The sequence below is a fragment of the Polistes fuscatus genome, unplaced genomic scaffold, assembly GCF_010416935.1.
Source record: "Polistes fuscatus isolate 324 unplaced genomic scaffold, CU_Pfus_HIC Scaffold5, whole genome shotgun sequence".
Lineage (NCBI taxonomy): Eukaryota > Metazoa > Arthropoda > Insecta > Hymenoptera > Vespidae > Polistes > Polistes fuscatus.
Genome location: NW_025113129.1, coordinates 9,991,680 through 10,007,928, shown reverse-complemented (window position 1 = coordinate 10,007,928; position 16,249 = coordinate 9,991,680). Strand labels below are relative to the sequence as shown.

At 28.8% G+C, this 16,249-nt stretch overlaps 4 protein-coding genes and 1 long non-coding RNA gene across 9 annotated transcripts; 3 read left to right on the top strand and 2 right to left on the bottom strand.

The window, feature by feature from the left end:
• Nucleotides 1–152: 152 nt before the first annotated feature.
• LOC122521881 (peptidyl-prolyl cis-trans isomerase 5) lies at nucleotides 153–1,406 on the bottom strand. Its single transcript, XM_043642613.1, has 4 exons — nucleotides 1,158–1,406; nucleotides 851–1,058; nucleotides 572–756; nucleotides 153–492 (listed from the first exon to the last, which is right to left on the bottom strand). Exons 1-4 carry the CDS (start codon nucleotides 1,374–1,376, stop codon nucleotides 358–360), a joined length of 747 nt encoding a protein of 248 aa, XP_043498548.1. The 5' UTR covers nucleotides 1,377–1,406; the 3' UTR covers nucleotides 153–357.
• An 83-nt stretch (nucleotides 1,407–1,489) lies between these two features.
• LOC122521879 (peptidyl-prolyl cis-trans isomerase FKBP8) lies at nucleotides 1,490–3,921 on the top strand. Its single transcript, XM_043642609.1, has 5 exons — nucleotides 1,490–2,015; nucleotides 2,323–2,633; nucleotides 2,738–2,937; nucleotides 3,024–3,319; nucleotides 3,440–3,921. The coding sequence occupies exons 2-5, from the start codon at nucleotides 2,325–2,327 to the stop codon at nucleotides 3,748–3,750; spliced, it is 1,116 nt and encodes a 371-aa protein (XP_043498544.1). The 5' UTR covers nucleotides 1,490–2,015; nucleotides 2,323–2,324; the 3' UTR covers nucleotides 3,751–3,921.
• Nucleotides 3,922–4,633: 712 nt separating this feature from the next.
• Nucleotides 4,634–8,015, top strand: LOC122521878 (CCR4-NOT transcription complex subunit 10). Of its 2 annotated transcripts, none has more exons than XM_043642608.1 (12): nucleotides 4,634–4,809; nucleotides 4,897–5,335; nucleotides 5,422–5,747; nucleotides 5,860–5,966; nucleotides 6,052–6,203; nucleotides 6,395–6,471; nucleotides 6,553–6,844; nucleotides 6,931–7,278; nucleotides 7,391–7,500; nucleotides 7,586–7,664; nucleotides 7,740–7,880; nucleotides 7,960–8,015. In XM_043642608.1, the coding sequence occupies exons 2-11, from the start codon at nucleotides 4,927–4,929 to the stop codon at nucleotides 7,793–7,795; spliced, it is 1,956 nt and encodes a 651-aa protein (XP_043498543.1). In that variant the 5' UTR covers nucleotides 4,634–4,809; nucleotides 4,897–4,926; the 3' UTR covers nucleotides 7,796–7,880; nucleotides 7,960–8,015. The 2 variants fall into 2 exon arrangements, with proteins under 2 accessions (XP_043498543.1, XP_043498542.1); XM_043642607.1 differs by having other exon boundaries at nucleotides 4,637–4,809; nucleotides 6,272–6,471.
• Nucleotides 8,016–8,439: 424 nt separating this feature from the next.
• LOC122521882 lies at nucleotides 8,440–9,024 on the bottom strand. Its single transcript, XR_006304943.1, has 2 exons — nucleotides 8,941–9,024; nucleotides 8,440–8,680 (listed from the first exon to the last, which is right to left on the bottom strand). It is a non-coding gene; the product is annotated as an uncharacterized LOC122521882 (long non-coding RNA).
• Nucleotides 8,864–14,597, top strand: LOC122521877 (protein MTSS 2). Of its 4 annotated transcripts, XM_043642603.1 has the most exons (14): nucleotides 8,864–9,368; nucleotides 9,457–9,735; nucleotides 10,087–10,148; nucleotides 10,273–10,346; nucleotides 10,440–10,524; nucleotides 10,610–10,701; nucleotides 10,780–11,063; nucleotides 11,153–11,452; nucleotides 11,670–11,798; nucleotides 11,928–12,084; nucleotides 12,186–12,482; nucleotides 12,553–12,692; nucleotides 12,783–13,150; nucleotides 13,230–14,597. In XM_043642603.1, the coding sequence occupies exons 2-14, from the start codon at nucleotides 9,664–9,666 to the stop codon at nucleotides 13,864–13,866; spliced, it is 2,697 nt and encodes an 898-aa protein (XP_043498538.1). In that variant the 5' UTR covers nucleotides 8,864–9,368; nucleotides 9,457–9,663; the 3' UTR covers nucleotides 13,867–14,597. The 4 variants fall into 4 exon arrangements, with proteins under 4 accessions (XP_043498538.1, XP_043498540.1, XP_043498539.1 ...); XM_043642605.1 differs by lacking the exon at nucleotides 11,670–11,798 and having other exon boundaries at nucleotides 8,865–9,368; nucleotides 12,015–12,084; XM_043642604.1 differs by lacking the exon at nucleotides 11,670–11,798 and having other exon boundaries at nucleotides 8,865–9,368.
• Nucleotides 14,598–16,249: the final 1,652 nt, after the last annotated feature.

Below are 16,249 nucleotides of genomic sequence, written 5' to 3'. Positions count from 1 at the left end.
TTCAGAATTGCAATACAAAAGGGCAGTTGTTAGAAAATGTCATGTACAATATAAATCACTAACAATTTAATGGTTTAATAATACTAATTGACTAAAATTAAATTATCATGCATTCGTCATTTATATGAATGAAAAAAATATCTAAACAATCGTTTAAACAAATTACGTTCACTTTTATTAGTCATATAAACGAAATATGTTTCTTTATGAACATATACAGATATTTATAAAATTTTTTTTTATTATAGGAAGTAATATTTATGTATGAAATTACATATTATTGGAATATAATACAGTGATCAAAATTGCATTGTTAGTAACATAACCGCCATGCATATTTTTTACATAAATTGATTTTTATTGAGTAGCATCATCTCTAGATACCCCAAATGGTTCTGGTACTGATTCTGCTCCACTGTCGCTAATAACAACATCCTCTGTTGGTTTATCTCGACTATCGGTAGATACAGCTTCTATTTTTTTAATAATATCCTAGAAAAATATAACAAATACATTAAAATAAATAGAATTAATATATTAACAATATTAGTATTTTTAAATCGGCACATACCATTCCTTTAATTACTTTTCCAAAAACAACGTGTCTGCCATCTAACCATGGAGTTTGTACAGTAGTAATGAAAAATTGGGAACCATTGGTATCTTTACCAGCATTTGCCATAGATAACCATCCAGCGCCATAATGTTTCAACTTGAAATTCTCATCAGCAAATCTAGCACCATAAATACTATGTCCTATAAAAGAAAATTTAATAATTCATTGAAATATTATTAAGCGATGTCAAAAACATATTTTTTTTTAAATGTATAAAAGAAAAATATATTTAACCTCCAGTTCCATCTCCTTTAGTGAAATCACCTCCTTGAATCATAAATTCTTTAATAACTCTATGGAATTTGCTTCCTTTGTATCCTTCTCCAACAGGTTTCTTAGAAAGTTCAACAAAATTCTGTACTGTTTTTGGTACTGTATTTCCAAAGAGACCAATTTCAACCCTTCCAACATCCTTACCACCAATTTGAATGTCAAACCATACCTAAATATGTTAGAATAATAATACAATGAACAAAAAAATTCTCATCGTATAACTGTCATTCAAAGGATCATGATTTTTATCATGAAAATTCATATTTACCTTATCAGTTACTTTTGGTCCCTTAACTGCCTTATCGTCAGCATGGGCGGCCAAACAAAAAATTATAGCCACAAGGCTAAGAAGTAGAATTATCCTCATTGCTATTTGTATGATTTGTCGTCTATAATAGCGATTTATAGAACAAAGACGTTCGACGAACAACTGCCGTTCATCGATGACTAAATTGTATGTAGTCAAAGGTGAAGTTGAATGAACCATCAAGACTTGAAATGCGCACCACTGCGCACGCGCACGTGCAAGTAATGTGGGTACCTATCATTGGTCTGCAATAGATTTTGTCATACACTACTGTATGCTATCAAATAGGCACCCCTGATAATTTGTCGACTAATTCCGATTGCGATTAAAATTATTTTAATATTTTCTAAATTTCAATTCTGATTGTAGTTCGAAATAAAAATTACTTGGAGATAATATTAGTTCTATAAGTCAGATGTTTAAAAACCTTTGCAAATGATGTGCATATATGCACACATCACCATATGGTACAACGAGTTTTATAAAAAAGAATAACTATCGTCACAAGTGTATTTTTTTCGCTTATCTTCATAATGATAATTAGGTTCTATTTTTAACACATCGTATGAAAAACAGTGAATAATTATTTGAATTTATTTTCCCATCTCCTTGTCTGTATCTAACAAAAACTTATGTATGCAATTAAAAGGAAGAAAAACTCTCGATGAAAATTCGATTATCGATCTCATCATTACGTTGCCTAGTTCACATTATAAGTATATTCTGCCGGTAGTCCACATATTATATTATGTTCAAATGTGAGAAATAAACTAACGTTTTAGGAAACTTTATTAATTTCATATCTTCTAAAATATTAAGGTATAAATAATAATCGTATTATTTTATTCTTTTAATTTTGAGAAATTAGCATATTAACTGTTTCTTATGTTCTATTAAAGGTTAGATGAGTTAGCATTTTCTTTAATTACACATTATTAATATTATATTATTTAATTATTATTATCATGAGTTTTTTATTCATATCTATTGATAAATATAATGTTTTATTTTTATTATAACCTCTAAATTTGCATGACTCATCTAATGTTAAGAGATTATGTTTGAATATTCTTGAATTATTGTTATGCAACAATAATAATAAGAATTTGATAATTTTACTTTGTAGCAATGGAAAACACGGAAATAAAAACAGGAAAAACTCAGACTGATTTCATTCGCAAAGATTTAAATTTTGATATCGTTCGTAAAGATCCGTCAACTAAAGCAGCTTTAGCCGATCATCCTCTAGAAGAATGGATTGATATTCTTGGTAATGGACAATTGAAAAAGAAAGTTATAATACAAGGTCAGAATGGAACGCGTCCTAATACAACAGATTATTGTACGCTGAAAATGATTGGTGTATTAGAAAATGGAAAGCTGGTAGAAAATCATGAAAATATTACTATACAATTAGGTGATGTTGAAATTATTCAGGTAAAATGTGCCCTACTTTTTTGTAGTGAAATAAATTTTTCATTAAATATTTTTTGTTAAATGTGTTTGAAATATATAATGTGTTTTTTTTCTTATATACGTAGGGATTAGATTTAGCAATTGCTCTAATGAACGTAGGTGAAGTTGCAGTAGTGGAAGTTGCTTCGCGGTTTGCTTATGGTACTTTAGGACGTGAACCTGATATTCCACCTAATGCTACTATTTGGTATTCGGTTGAATTAAAATCGGTTGAATTAGAAACAGATATAGAAACTCTTAGCATCAGTAAGAGAAAAGAAATTGGGTAATTATTATGATTACGATTAAGTTATATGTTCAATCTTTGTTGATGTAACAAGTTTTAACATGTACATTGTTTTTACGTTACAGAAATAAAAAACGAATACGTGGTAATTGGTGGTTCGCACGAAATGAGCACACAATTGCAATTCAATGCTATAGAAGAGCTCTAGATTTTTTGATTCCTTCCAACAATTCCTCTACCGATGAAATCGAAGAATCTGCTACTGACACAGAATTGCAGGATTTATTAGAAAATCGTATGGCAGTATATAATAATTTAACTGCAGCTCAAATAAAAACTGAAGCGTATGATGCTGCATTAAAAAATGTAGAGAATGTTCTAACATGTCAGCCACAAAATATAAAAGCATTGTTTAGAAAAGGTATTATTAATCGTAACTTTATAAATGCAGTATAAATGTACATTTCATTCAATTTTAGATGTTAGAATTTAAATGGTCTTTCTCAAATATAATAAGCGAACATATGTTTTATATTTACAGGAAGAATTTATCATCTTAAAGGAGAACATTCTTTAGCATACGCTACTTTTCTTCAAGCCGCTAAGTTAGATCCAGAATCGAAAGCTATTCGACAGGAATTAGCAATTTTAAAGAGAAAAAATGTGAAAGATGCGCAACATGAAAAAATTCTTTATCGTAAAATGCTCGGAACACAGAAAATGAGTGGTGCAAGTACGAAAAATCACAAGAATAACAATAAAAACCGCGATTCAAACAAACTCGTTTGGAGTCTAATTTGTGGGGCTGCTGTTACTATTGCAGGAGTACTAATTTATAAGTTCACATCATGACGGAAGAATTGGAAATTTTATTCGCTAGAATCGCATTTAATAACGTAAACCATTATTGTGAAATATAATGATGATACAAGATATGATATTTTGTTACATAAAAATAACTTTATAAACAGATTTTTTGAAAATATCATATTACTTCTCTGTGAAAGTAACTTAAGAAACTAATGCCTCCTTGTAAAATTTGTTCATAGAAATTAAAAATTAAGTATTCATCTTTTTTTTTATCAATAAAAGGTATAAATACTTAAGTATAATCATTTATGTATAAATAAAAGATAAATAGACAGATGATTTTAAAATGATTTAAAAAATATAAAAATTTATTTATATTAATAATCATTTCATTATTTTAAATTATATTCAATAGTATATGAATATTCTGATATACGAATAAAAATATATGTATATAATTATATGTATAAATATTCATTTATACGTATACTTATAATACTTATACTTATTATAATATATATACTTATATATTATAATATATATATTATAATACATATACTTATTATATATATTCAATGCCTTAATTTATATTATCTTATTTTATATTATCTTTTAAATTGGAAAATATGTCTATTGTAACGAACGTTAATGTTAACTAAATGTATATTGTTATTATATTATTATGATTAGATTCTATAAATATATTTTTATAACTATTAACATTTTAATTGTTACATTCTAAATCAAAATTTATTTTTTTGTACAAATTTATTTTAAAACTAATTTCTTAATTACTTTCAAGTAAACTGTAATTTACATATCAATTGTATCTTAAATCATGTTTTTTTATTATTGTTTTAAATAAATTTAGAGATTCTTAATAATATAAAAATAATAAATAAGATATTCCTTGTTTATATATACATATAATTATAATAATGTAATATTTTGTATAAATAATATAAAGATACACACATTTGACCCCCTTAGTAACCTAAGTTATACGTCACTGTTAACACCTGGAAGTATCAATGACGAAGGCCAGATAGATATTATGTAGTGAAACGAAACACACAGTTAACCTATTTAGCAGAATTAAATGTTAGTAGAAGAATGTACATCGAATTATTATAGAAAATAACAATTTTACAGTAATTGATGTTTCTTCAAATGATTTGTTTGTTTCAGTAAAATTTTTGTATTTTTCATTATATTACGATGGCTGAAATATCTGAAGTACAAAGTAAAGATATTGGACAGGCAGTAATAACAGAACAGGAACGTGAATTAGCTCAAAATGCATTATTCGAATTTCAAAAAGGTTCATATACATCTTGTTTAAATTATTTAAATAAATTGGAAACTCTCAGGCCAAAGGATCTCAAAGTAATGCATAATAAGGTTGTGGTAGAATACTATAAAAGTGATTTGAAAAAAACAGAATTAATGAGAAAAAGTTTGAATGCAATATGTGGACAAATGTCTACTACAGATTTGGGCGATGCTATAGATGATGTTGAAAAATGTGTCATGAGATATAATCAAGCAGTTTTGTTATATCATACTGGGCAGTATACTGCAGCGTTACAAATTATGAATAGATTATTTGCTTATATCGAACCAATGGGTATGTATAACAAAGTTGTCTCAAATATTATGTCAATCTATTTGCAATAATGAACAAATGATTCTAAAGTTCCATTGATGTTTTAGAAGAAAGTTTAGCTCACAAAGTTTGTTCGCTTCTAATTGAATTGCATATAATAACGGAGCAACCTGATGCAGCATTATTACTGATAAATTATATTGAAAGTCAATTTATTTCAACGGATAATTCTAAGATTGCATCGGTAGATAAAGAAGGCGTAATGAAAGTTGTAAAAGAACAGAAGGAACAGAAGAAAGATAGTAATGATATAGTTACTGATCTATTTAAAATGAAGCTATTAAAATATAAAGCTAGAATATACCTTTTAACACATCAATTAAAATTATGTAAAAGGGAATGGAAGACATTAGTTTCTTTAGGAACTCCAGTAGTAAGATAACACGTATATCAAAATAGCTATAATTATATTAATGTATACATATTATTTTATTTTTTTATTTTATTATATATATATATAAAGTATTAACTTAATATTTTTCAAGAATATATCAACGCTATGTTTGAAAGCAAATTTGGAATATTTAAAGGGAAATCATAAAAAAGCTATTAAATTGTTAAACTCCCTTGCTACAGAAACTTTGGATTTCAAGTTAGTAATTTGAAAATTTATTTCATATTTTAATATTCGTATATTGATATTTTTTATTAACATTATTATTTTATTTTTCTTCTAGATCATGTGGAAAATTTTCTGCGGTCTTATATTATAATAATATGGCGTGTGTACATCTAGCCATGGGTAAACCAAATTTAGCATGTTTTTATTTACGACAAGCTTTATACGAAAATAAAACTGCTGTAGAAAGTGTGCAAGTAAAAGATACTGGTAATTATAACAATTAATATCTGATAATATTTTCTCAAGAAACTCAAATAATAAAGTATCTGTTTAAGATCCTTTATCTTCGCAACCATTGTACACACTTGGTGGAAATAAACATTATGAATTAATGTACAGTCTGGGTACATCATATTTATATGCTGGTCATGCATCAAAAGCTTTTGACTGTTTTACAGAAGCTGCCCAAAGATTACATAATAGTCCTAAACTTTGGTTAAGAATGGCCGAATGTTGTATTTATTGTCATAAACCAGTACGTGTAATCGGCAAGTAATTTTTTATGAGCATATACATTTGAATGAAAATTAAAGTAAAAGTTTATTTTTCTTTTCAGACAAATGAGAGTGATTTTAATATACCAAAACGACGTAGAGATTTGGTTCAGAAAGTTATAGGTTCTGGAATACATAGAAAGATCATTTTAACATCATCACTTTCAAAAGATACAAAATACCACACAGATGGTTTGTCTTACGCCATGCCACAAACTACTTTAGAATTTGCCCTATTATGTTTGAAGAATGCTTCATTTTTATTACCTAATGTTAGTGAATTGAATTTATCTATGACGACAATTCCAAATCCTCAAACAGTTTCATTAGCACTAACACCTGGACATAATCTGAGTACGAATATTTTTAATATTTATTTATATACTTTTTAATATCAATGATTAAATCAGCAGACATATAACTTATTTATCCATATGTAGATAGTCAGAACTCCGCCTTGATTTCTCAAGCAATGAGGATAGAGGCATTGAATTTAAAGATCAATGTCTTAGCTGCAAGCGCATATGTATCTTTATGTCTTGGAGATTACGTTGTTGCATTAGAACATGCCAAAGCATTATTAAGCCTGAATAAAGTGCCTGGTGCATATAAAATGCTTGGTAATTTATATGCCGCTGAAAGTTTGATTTTTATGGATAAAATTAATGAAGCAATCGAATATTTGAACCCAGAAACTATACAAGATTTAAATACTTTCGTTTCTATACCTGAAATTCAGGATAAGGATAAAGACAAAATTGAAGAAGTAGTATTGAAACCTGTGAAAGGTAAACTTTTGATAAATATTTTTATTTACACTTTGTAAGATATGTTTATGATTTATAAAATAATGTATATTATTATATCACACTTTGTGTAATAAATTATATTATGTTACAGCATGGTACCCAACAACTGTTGCTACAGGCGTTGCAATTTTTCGTTATAACTTAGCAGTTGCTTATGCTATACGTGGTGAACTTGATAAATCTGGTGAAACATTAAAACAGGTGAATATAATAATTTATATTTTATTGGATTAGTTGGTGATAAATTCTTATCTTAATCTCAGTAAATTGATTTTGATTATTATAGGTTTGGTTATCAAAGGGTATAGACTGTGATGTACCTATACATGTAATAATGTTAGCATTGTATATAGAATTACAACTTGGTAAGATTTATTCAATAATTTTAATAATAAATTCATTGATAGGTTTTATATAATATATTTTCCTTTTAATTATAGGTCACGCGGATGTTTCGAAATCTATAATAAAACAACATTGTCCTCAGTACCGTTAATCATTCTTTTATTTATACTTTATATATCATCTGTAATCATCCCCATATTATGTGTATCAAAATGTATATAGAAATGGAAATGATGGTAATGATAATAGTTTTCTATATATTTTACTATTTATATATTTATACTAATAGTACAATATTTGGTATGTATGTTTCAGACTACATTTTATTGTACATAAACGATAGTTGCAATTTTTTGATCTATGGTAAACGATAAATTAAAAAAAGAAAGTAATCAAGATTTTAATTATTATTCAGATATAGCTGTGCATATATGCACTTATATGCGTTTATGTAATATTGTAAAAAATAACTCACATACTAACACTTGGTTGGAAAAGATTATTAATTCAGTTTTCAATGTATACTTCGGTTTTCTATTTAATGCAATAACAAATATTTGTTGCACTTGGTACAGTTATAACATAAATTTAATATAATTATATTTAATTTTGTATAAAAATCATGTTGAAATATACATTTTTTAGTCAAATTAGAAGAAAATATAAATTTCTTTAAATGAATATTTTCAAATATACATATATATATGTGTGTGTGTGTGTTCGGTAAGCACTTGACTTAGAGAATAAATTCAAAAGGGAATGAATTAAGAGAAAAAAAGGAGAACAAACATTATAGCATGATATAAAACGAATTTTATAACAGATCTAACAAAATGTGATAAAAAAAAGATAAAGTATTCATCTAAATATTTGTAATCATACAAATTCATACAAACAACTATAATTCATAAACTATAAACAATAGTAGTTATAATTTGGAGACAAAGACATGTTGAACATATTGTATAAGTTTATTTTTATTATTTTAGCATACCGAAACCATCCTTGAAGTTATCCCCACAGATTTTGAAACATCCTGCATGTAAATTAAATAAAATTAATAGAAGACATACATCACATATATCATAAGAATAATGAGATTAAAAAATACGACAGTAAATGTGTATAGAAAAAGAAAAAGAAAATAAAAAAAATTAATATTATATTTCACATTTAAATATAATTGAAATAAAAAGAAGGAAGATTTAAATTTGGCGGTTATATAAAATGAATTAAAATTCAAAGGGGTTGATCGTGTGATTTGCTAATAAATATCTTGTATATCATTATGCATACTGTTGTATCGACGGACATGAGCGGAGAAATGAGAATGAAAACAGTATCGTACGCAGACGCGAGCCATACTTGATCCATTGAATCGACATACTTCTGTCGCGTTTGACTCCGAGTAGCTCTCTCTCTCGTAGATATAGTGTTTATAGCAAAATAATTGAGGGGAAGAAAAAGATCGGAGAAGGTTTTATTCTCTCTGTAATAATAATAATAATAATAATAATAATAATAATAATAATAATAACAATAATAATAATTCTAATAATAATAATTATTATAACGAAGCTCTAAAGTAGAGAAAAAAGAAAACAAAAAAAAAGATAATAGGAGTGGTAAGATGAAGTATTTCGTAGTGGAAGCTGGTTCATTTCTGTTGTGGAAGGATTGATGTCAAAGCGTTCGTGGCAAAACGTTCGGGACGGCCGAATAAGGTACAAGTGTATGAGGAAAGGGTATCCCTTGTTAATCTAATTCTTCGATAAATATAAATAAAAATAATAATAATAATAACAAAATTAGGAAGGAACGAAAACATCTTGACAACTTTCTTGGTCAATAAATCAAAATGAACGATACCGTAAAAATGAATTTGAAAGGTAAACATTCATTGGATACTCATGTGGATGACAAGAAGTAAATTGTCGAAAGGAATCGGATAATAAAACATATATGTACATCGCGTACCGCAGACGGTAGTTGTATATATTTGAAGTTCTCTTTCAAAAGATGGATGCGACGATCGAGAGAGAGTGCAGCGCATTAGGCGGTCTCTTTCAGCAGATAATTACTGATATGAAGGTAAGAGAACAATTGTTTATGTCAATTATTCATATTGTTTTTCTTTCCAAAATACTTTGTTGTTGTTATTCTTTTTATCCCCCCTTTCCCGCCTACGTATCGTCTATTACGTCTCCATTTTAATCTCTTTATAAATATTACAGTCCGTATTTTTGTTTGTAATATATTAAATAGTTTTTCTTAATCTATATCAGTATTCTCTCTTTCTAATCACTCATTTAAATTTCCTTTTTTGTTTTTCTTTTTTCGAGAATGAAATGAATAAAGTTTCGTACTTGTTTTACGTGTTATGTTTTTCTTTTTGATATTTTTCTTTTTTTTAAATTGTTCCTTAAAAATAATTTCTTGCAGAATGGAACCCCACTTTGGGAAGACTTGATCTCAAAAGCTACAAAACTGCATTCATCCCTAAGGTAACGATTACATTGCCATTAAATTTTCATACTTCTGATTTATTATTAATCCAAATTAATTAATAAGATTAGTATCAGGTTGAGATAACCTAAATTTAGAACAAGTTATTATTTAATTTTCTAGAGCTGCCATTTTGGCATTATCAGCATATTTAGAAGCTTTTCAAAAAATTGCAGATGTAGCGACTAATGCTAGAGGTAAGAGTTCATTGAAACGTTTATTATTGTCAATATTGAATGAGTATAAAAGCATGTCATCTCTCTTCTTATGTCTTTTTTTTCATAATTAAGGTGCAACGAAAGAAATTGGAACTGCTTTGACAAGAATATGTTTAAGGCATAAAGCAGTTGAAAATCGTATGAAATCATTTACAAGGTAATATTAATAATATGTAATCATATTGTAACTTATATATATATTATTCATTTACTCTTTTTTATGTATATTAATTTATAATTAGTGCTATCATGGATAACTTGGTGATGCCACTTCAAGAAAAAATAGAAGACTGGAAAAGATCTTTGATTAATTTAGATAAGGAACATGCCAAAGGTAATTGATTCCAAATAAAATTAAATAATAGAATATAGAATTTTTTGTATTTGTATACTCATAGAAGAGATTTTTTAGAATATAAAAAAGCAAGAGCAGAATTAAAGAAAAGATCGACTGATACATTGCGATTACAAAAGAAAAAGGGCAGAAAGGGTCAAACTTCTCATTTGCATACTCAGATACAAGGACAAATTCATGGAGTTGTGCAGAGTGATGCTGAGTTTAATAAAATGTTAGAATCAGTCATTCAGGAAAAGCGTTTAAGTTTGGAAGAGACCGAAAGGAAAGCTGTGCGTGCAGCTTTGCTTGAAGAACGTGGTAGATTCTGTCTACTAGCTAGATTTTTAAAACCAGTACTTGTAAGTAACATTAGTATATTATTTTTATGTTTGCAATCATTTGTTTGTATTAGAAATGATATATGTGTAAATTTATGAACAAAATAAAGGATGAAGAGATAGCAATGTTAATGGAATTGACACATCTTCAAGAAGTTTCCGATCAATTGCAAAGACACGCAGCCTTGCCGCATCATCTACCACCTGCATCTGAACAAGTGATAACAGATATAAAAGGCTGCGATGTTACACAATGGTCATTAGCTACTCCTCCTTCTAGCCCTTCTTTATCTTTAGGATCAAGAAAAAGCTCTATGTGTTCAATCAGTTCTTTAACAAGCAGTAGCAGTGGATCTTGTAAGAGTCATCCAAGTCCATCTGGATATCCATGGCACAGATCCCTTTCTCAGGTACATAGATATTGATTGAGGTCTATGTGTTGAATTATAGCTTCTTTTTTCTCATTTTAAAAGAATTTAGATTTTTTATATTATATTATATAGTGCATGATTATTTAGTGTCACTGCTAGTGCATTACTTTAGCACAACTAAGGTAGTTGCTCGTAGATTATGGCATGATGGCTACCTGCTTAGTGTATGTGGTAGTCGATGTTATACTCGTTGTAGTCCGTTGGTGCCAGGCCTTCCAGCATCAGCAGTATGGCAATGCTGCGTCATTTAACTAATGGCAGCTCCCGTGATTCTGGATTCACTTCTCAAGATACGTTATATACACAACCTATTTCTGAACATCAGGTAAAATTGTTTACAATTAGTTGCTTATTAGAATAGTTCACTTCTTATTTTTTTTTAAAAGCTTGTTTGTTACAATATATGATATATGTAGTATTGTTTATTTTCTTTAAAGTTAATTCATTCTTATAGGTATCAAATGTCTCTTCTCAATATAATCAAAGTACTGGATGTACTGTTACAAGACCTGTAACTACTTCGACTTGGCCTGATTTACAGGAAACTTCTACTACGTTTGATAGACAAAGTCAAAATGCTGTTAACGAAAGGCCTCATACAATCTCTTCTGGTAATAGATGATCATTTATATATATACACATACAGTGGATTATGTATGTATGATACAGATTTTTATGATTATTTATATATATTAATTAACTATTACTTTAGCTTATGAAAAGGGACATCAGAGACCAGCACTTAGTGTTTACACATTCCAAGCACCCGATCAAGAGGGAAATAATTGTTGTCACAGTCAGCCAGCTTCTCCAGTTTCTTCTTCCTCTTCATGCTCTTCCTCAAACCAACAGTTATCAAGAATACAATTGCGTCGAAATAATGGAAATCGTCCACCAATACCTAATAGATGTTCTAGCCTAGAACGGCCATCAGCAACAGTTAAAACTGAACCACCCAGTAGTCCACGGGGGAAACCTAAATTACCGCTTCCAGCTCACTTAGCAAAAGGTTTCTATCATTTTATTTAATAATAATATTTAATTATTTATGTTGAATCAAATTTTATGCTGTGATACAGAATTAGTTACACATCAACTCCAACAACCAATGTATGTAAACATGCATGAATTGGCAAACTTAGCTGCTAGTCGTGCACAAGAAATGCAGTTCCCTTTACCGCCTCCCCCTTCTTCAATGCCAGCATCGGGAAATGACAAGGTATATTTTTAAAGGTTAAAGATCTTATTTTAATTTCTATTGTTTACGAATAAGATATGTATGATATTATTTTATGTAAAATATATGTAGGTCGAAGGTACGGAAAAAGATGGAGGAAGTCAAACATCGGAATCAAGCGTGGAGTCAAGTAGTGGATACGGAAGTCAGACTACTTTACCGCATTCCCATTCTATTCATAATCAGACTGAAAATACTTGGAATGTACCTGGAGCTGCGTCAACTTTACTTTCGCGTAGAGGATCAATGCAGCAAGCTACTAGGCCACCCCCTCCGGCTAGACGTACGTCTACTATTATTACAGCTACCTTTAGTAGTCTTGTAACTAATCCCAACGAAGAGAGCATAGAAAATATTTGCGACGATACTGAAAATCTTCCACCACCGCCAGCATTCCTATTAGAGGGTTCTTCGCCCGTAGCAAGTCCTACTCCTCAACGGTATGTATTTTCCATTTTATGTACAACTATGTTGTATTATAATTGGCACATTTAGAGAAACTTATGTTTCATATCACAGATCTATTTCCGTATCAGAAACAGTACGAACTTTGACAGAACTGCGTCATACACCAGCTAGTCCTTCACTCTTACGCAAGGCTGGTGCACAAGGACACACTAACACTTCTAACGTAATGCAACATAGTACAATATTACAGACAGCTTGTACGTCTGTTGAACGTTCATCTACTACTGTCCGTTCCACTTCAAAGGAACGCGGAACGCATTTTACTCAAACGCAAATATCTACTGCCGCAGTAAGCAATCAAGGGCAAGGCCCTGGAGGTGTAGGTCAGAGTTTTATGGCTGCACTCAATGCAAAACTTATTAATAGTACAAGTGGTAATAGCACTAGTAGCAGCAGTCCAAAACCGGCAAGGAAACATTCCACAGATCAACAAATGACCAAGAATTCTAAAACATCATCTGGTTTTCTTGAAACGTTAAATGCTAAGTTAGCACAGCAACAACAGAATCTTCAAGGGAACAATGTAACGAGTAGGTCCGCCAGTGTCAGACGTATTATGGGTAATCGTGTACCCATTATGGATCCAACTCAAGTAAGAGATTCTCTTATGGATCAAATTCGACGAGGTACTTCTTTACGAAAAACTAGCGGTCCAATTAACGATCGATCTGCTCCCAAGATCTGTTGAACGCTGAGGAATGCTGTTTCGCGTAAGTTCCTCCGCTGTTTTATTACGTAGAGTGTTTATACAAGGCAATATATAAAAACATCAAAACATCTTTATATTGTCACATATACGTCAGACTATGACAATACCTTTAAAAGTATATTTGCATTATTTATGTTATGAATACCAAAACTTTCATTTATTGCACGAGTTATATATTTGTAATGATGGAGCAAATTTTTGACAGAGTTTATTGTAAGTTAAGAAGAAACATTATGTTGAATCTGCCTTGAAAGTATTTATATTTAGCGATACGTAATAATAATAATTATTATTATATATATACACATTTATTTAATTTGAAATAGTAATTAAGATAAATCGCTTCTCTAAGAAAATTGCAATCTCTGTAACTCCTGCAATAATTGAAGTATAATGGAATTGTATAGAAACTTTTTAGTTCATTATTATGAACTTTTTGAAGATTTATATTACATGCATTTTTTATGAAGCCGAAATCTTGCCGTACTACAGTGGGATCTCGATTATTCGTTGATTATATGATTCATTATATAAATTGAATCCGAGATCTCGATAGAAACGTTTTTTCTAAAAAACTTTGTCTTCCTCGTTTGTTCGTTATTCACTATAAGATTTAATATCTAAATACATATCTAATTTTTTTTGGTGATATTGATATATGGGTATAGACGTGAATTTATCTACATTGTAAAACGGATAAATTACAAAAATAAATTTGTTAAAAGATGAATATAAACACAAATAAAATACACAGCTTCTTCAAAATATCAAGGGGGGGGTTTAATGACGGACAGATATAAGGTCTTTGATAGGTCGGTTCAAAACAAAAGTTTGCTTTATAAATTGTTCCATTTTGAGAATCATCGTACTGTTATATTAATAAGAACGTTTCTTGGACTATATACAAATAATATAGTTAATAGCTATGATAGGATCGATTTTTACAATCGGTCAAGCTTCTTGCGCTTTTTTTGTTCTTTTTACCATACTATTTTAACGAGTAATGATTTTTTACGTTCCCGTATATTACACGTGCATATTTCATCTATTGTAAGTTCATTCTTCACGTATCATAAATTTTTATAATCGGGATTCCACTTGGTTTCTTTGATATTAAGTAAATCATTTAATTACTTAATTTAATAGAATATTTTATTTTTCTATAAAACGCACAGAGAATAAGAAAGATAGGTGTATTTTTAAATAATTTCTTTTTGTTATCTTTTTTAGAATTTATTTTTTGTGGAGGTAGAGTGAGTATTTTAAAAAATGTATTGTTCGCCGTGTTAATACTGTCGTTTGTAACGTAAAAAAAGTAAAAGTGGTATAAGTATTAACTATGCTTTTTTTTTATATAATGTTCAAAGAATGAATAGTTATATCTGTGTAGAATTTATCAATGAATTGGATATAAGTCATTATAACTTTAATATGAAAACTATAACGGTATTTTATTTTAATTCGCGCGTTGCAAAAAGTAATATAAAAGAAAAAAAATAGAAAATGTTTTCAATATTGCAAATAATGTCTGCATATTTAAAGAAAGAAAGAAAGAAAAAAAAGACAAAGAACCACAATATATTTGATTTTGTTTTTATTTTTAGATTTTGGTTTTTATTTTTATTTTTTTTAGATTTTTATTTTTATTTTTATTTTTTTAGATTTTTATTTTTATTTTTTTAGATTTTTATTTTTATTTTTATTTGTAATAAGACAGTTTTTTTATATTGTATTTTCGTCTCATATAAAATATAAACTGCTTGTAAAGTTGTGCTCGTATCCGTGGATTTTTCCTATGGGGATGCGCGTGTGAAATATTACTGCCAATTTAGAACATTGACACGTTCCTTTCATTCCTCAAGCGATTAGCGTCGATGTTAGTCGATGTCGATAGTGGGCAATAATATATACATATTTATTTATTTAATAAATGCATTATAATATACTGTAAAATGATTATACAGCAAGAGCAAATAGTAATACTACTCCAGAGATTTCACGATAAAAGTGGTCTTTAATGCTGGTGTTTAAAAATGAATTCAAGAGAATATGTGACATAATATTCGGAGAGACGATCAAACGTTCTCCGCGATATTTCTGTTCAACAACGAAATGTATTCATCTTACCCAGCGTTAAATGCCAAATATACGCTATAATATCAAATGTTCTATTAATTAGTAGTTAATAACCGTTCATCCATTGTAACAAAATACTGTTTGATGTAGTAAAAAATTCGAAGGTGATTGTTAATTTGTAATAATTATTACAATAGTAAACCTACAAGAACAATAAATAAACTAAAACAGTATTTAATTATTTCTTTTGTCGCTAACGCACCTATGACTGATTATTAAATTTGTA

What these genes read in the sequence shown, in the direction of transcription:
- LOC122521879 (XM_043642609.1), top strand. Translation starts at nt 2,325, where the DNA reads ATGGAAAACACGGAAATAAAAACAGGAAAAACTCAGACTGATTTCATT. An exon ending in AGTAAGAGAAAAGAAATTGG is followed by an intron (nt 2,938 to 3,023) that starts GTAATTATTATG and finishes TTTACGTTACAG; the next exon opens with AAATAAAAAACGAATACGTG. An exon ending in AAAAGCATTGTTTAGAAAAG is followed by an intron (nt 3,320 to 3,439) that starts GTATTATTAATC and finishes TTATATTTACAG; the next exon opens with GAAGAATTTATCATCTTAAA.
- LOC122521877 (XM_043642603.1), top strand. Translation starts at nt 9,664, where the DNA reads ATGGATGCGACGATCGAGAGAGAGTGCAGCGCATTAGGCGGTCTCTTT. An exon ending in GATTTTTAAAACCAGTACTT is followed by an intron (nt 11,064 to 11,152) that starts GTAAGTAACATT and finishes AACAAAATAAAG; the next exon opens with GATGAAGAGATAGCAATGTT. An exon ending in GCCTCATACAATCTCTTCTG is followed by an intron (nt 12,085 to 12,185) that starts GTAATAGATGAT and finishes CTATTACTTTAG; the next exon opens with CTTATGAAAAGGGACATCAG.
- LOC122521878 (XM_043642607.1), top strand. Translation starts at nt 4,927, where the DNA reads ATGGCTGAAATATCTGAAGTACAAAGTAAAGATATTGGACAGGCAGTA. An exon ending in AACACCTGGACATAATCTGA is followed by an intron (nt 6,845 to 6,930) that starts GTACGAATATTT and finishes ATCCATATGTAG; the next exon opens with ATAGTCAGAACTCCGCCTTG. An exon ending in CTGGTGAAACATTAAAACAG is followed by an intron (nt 7,501 to 7,585) that starts GTGAATATAATA and finishes TGATTATTATAG; the next exon opens with GTTTGGTTATCAAAGGGTAT.
- LOC122521881 (XM_043642613.1), bottom strand. Translation starts at nt 1,376, where the DNA reads ATGGTTCATTCAACTTCACCTTTGACTACATACAATTTAGTCATCGAT. An exon ending in GACCAAAAGTAACTGATAAG is followed by an intron (nt 1,059 to 1,157) that starts GTAAATATGAAT and finishes TAACATATTTAG; the next exon opens with GTATGGTTTGACATTCAAAT. An exon ending in TAAAGGAGATGGAACTGGAG is followed by an intron (nt 757 to 850) that starts GTTAAATATATT and finishes TTTCTTTTATAG; the next exon opens with GACATAGTATTTATGGTGCT.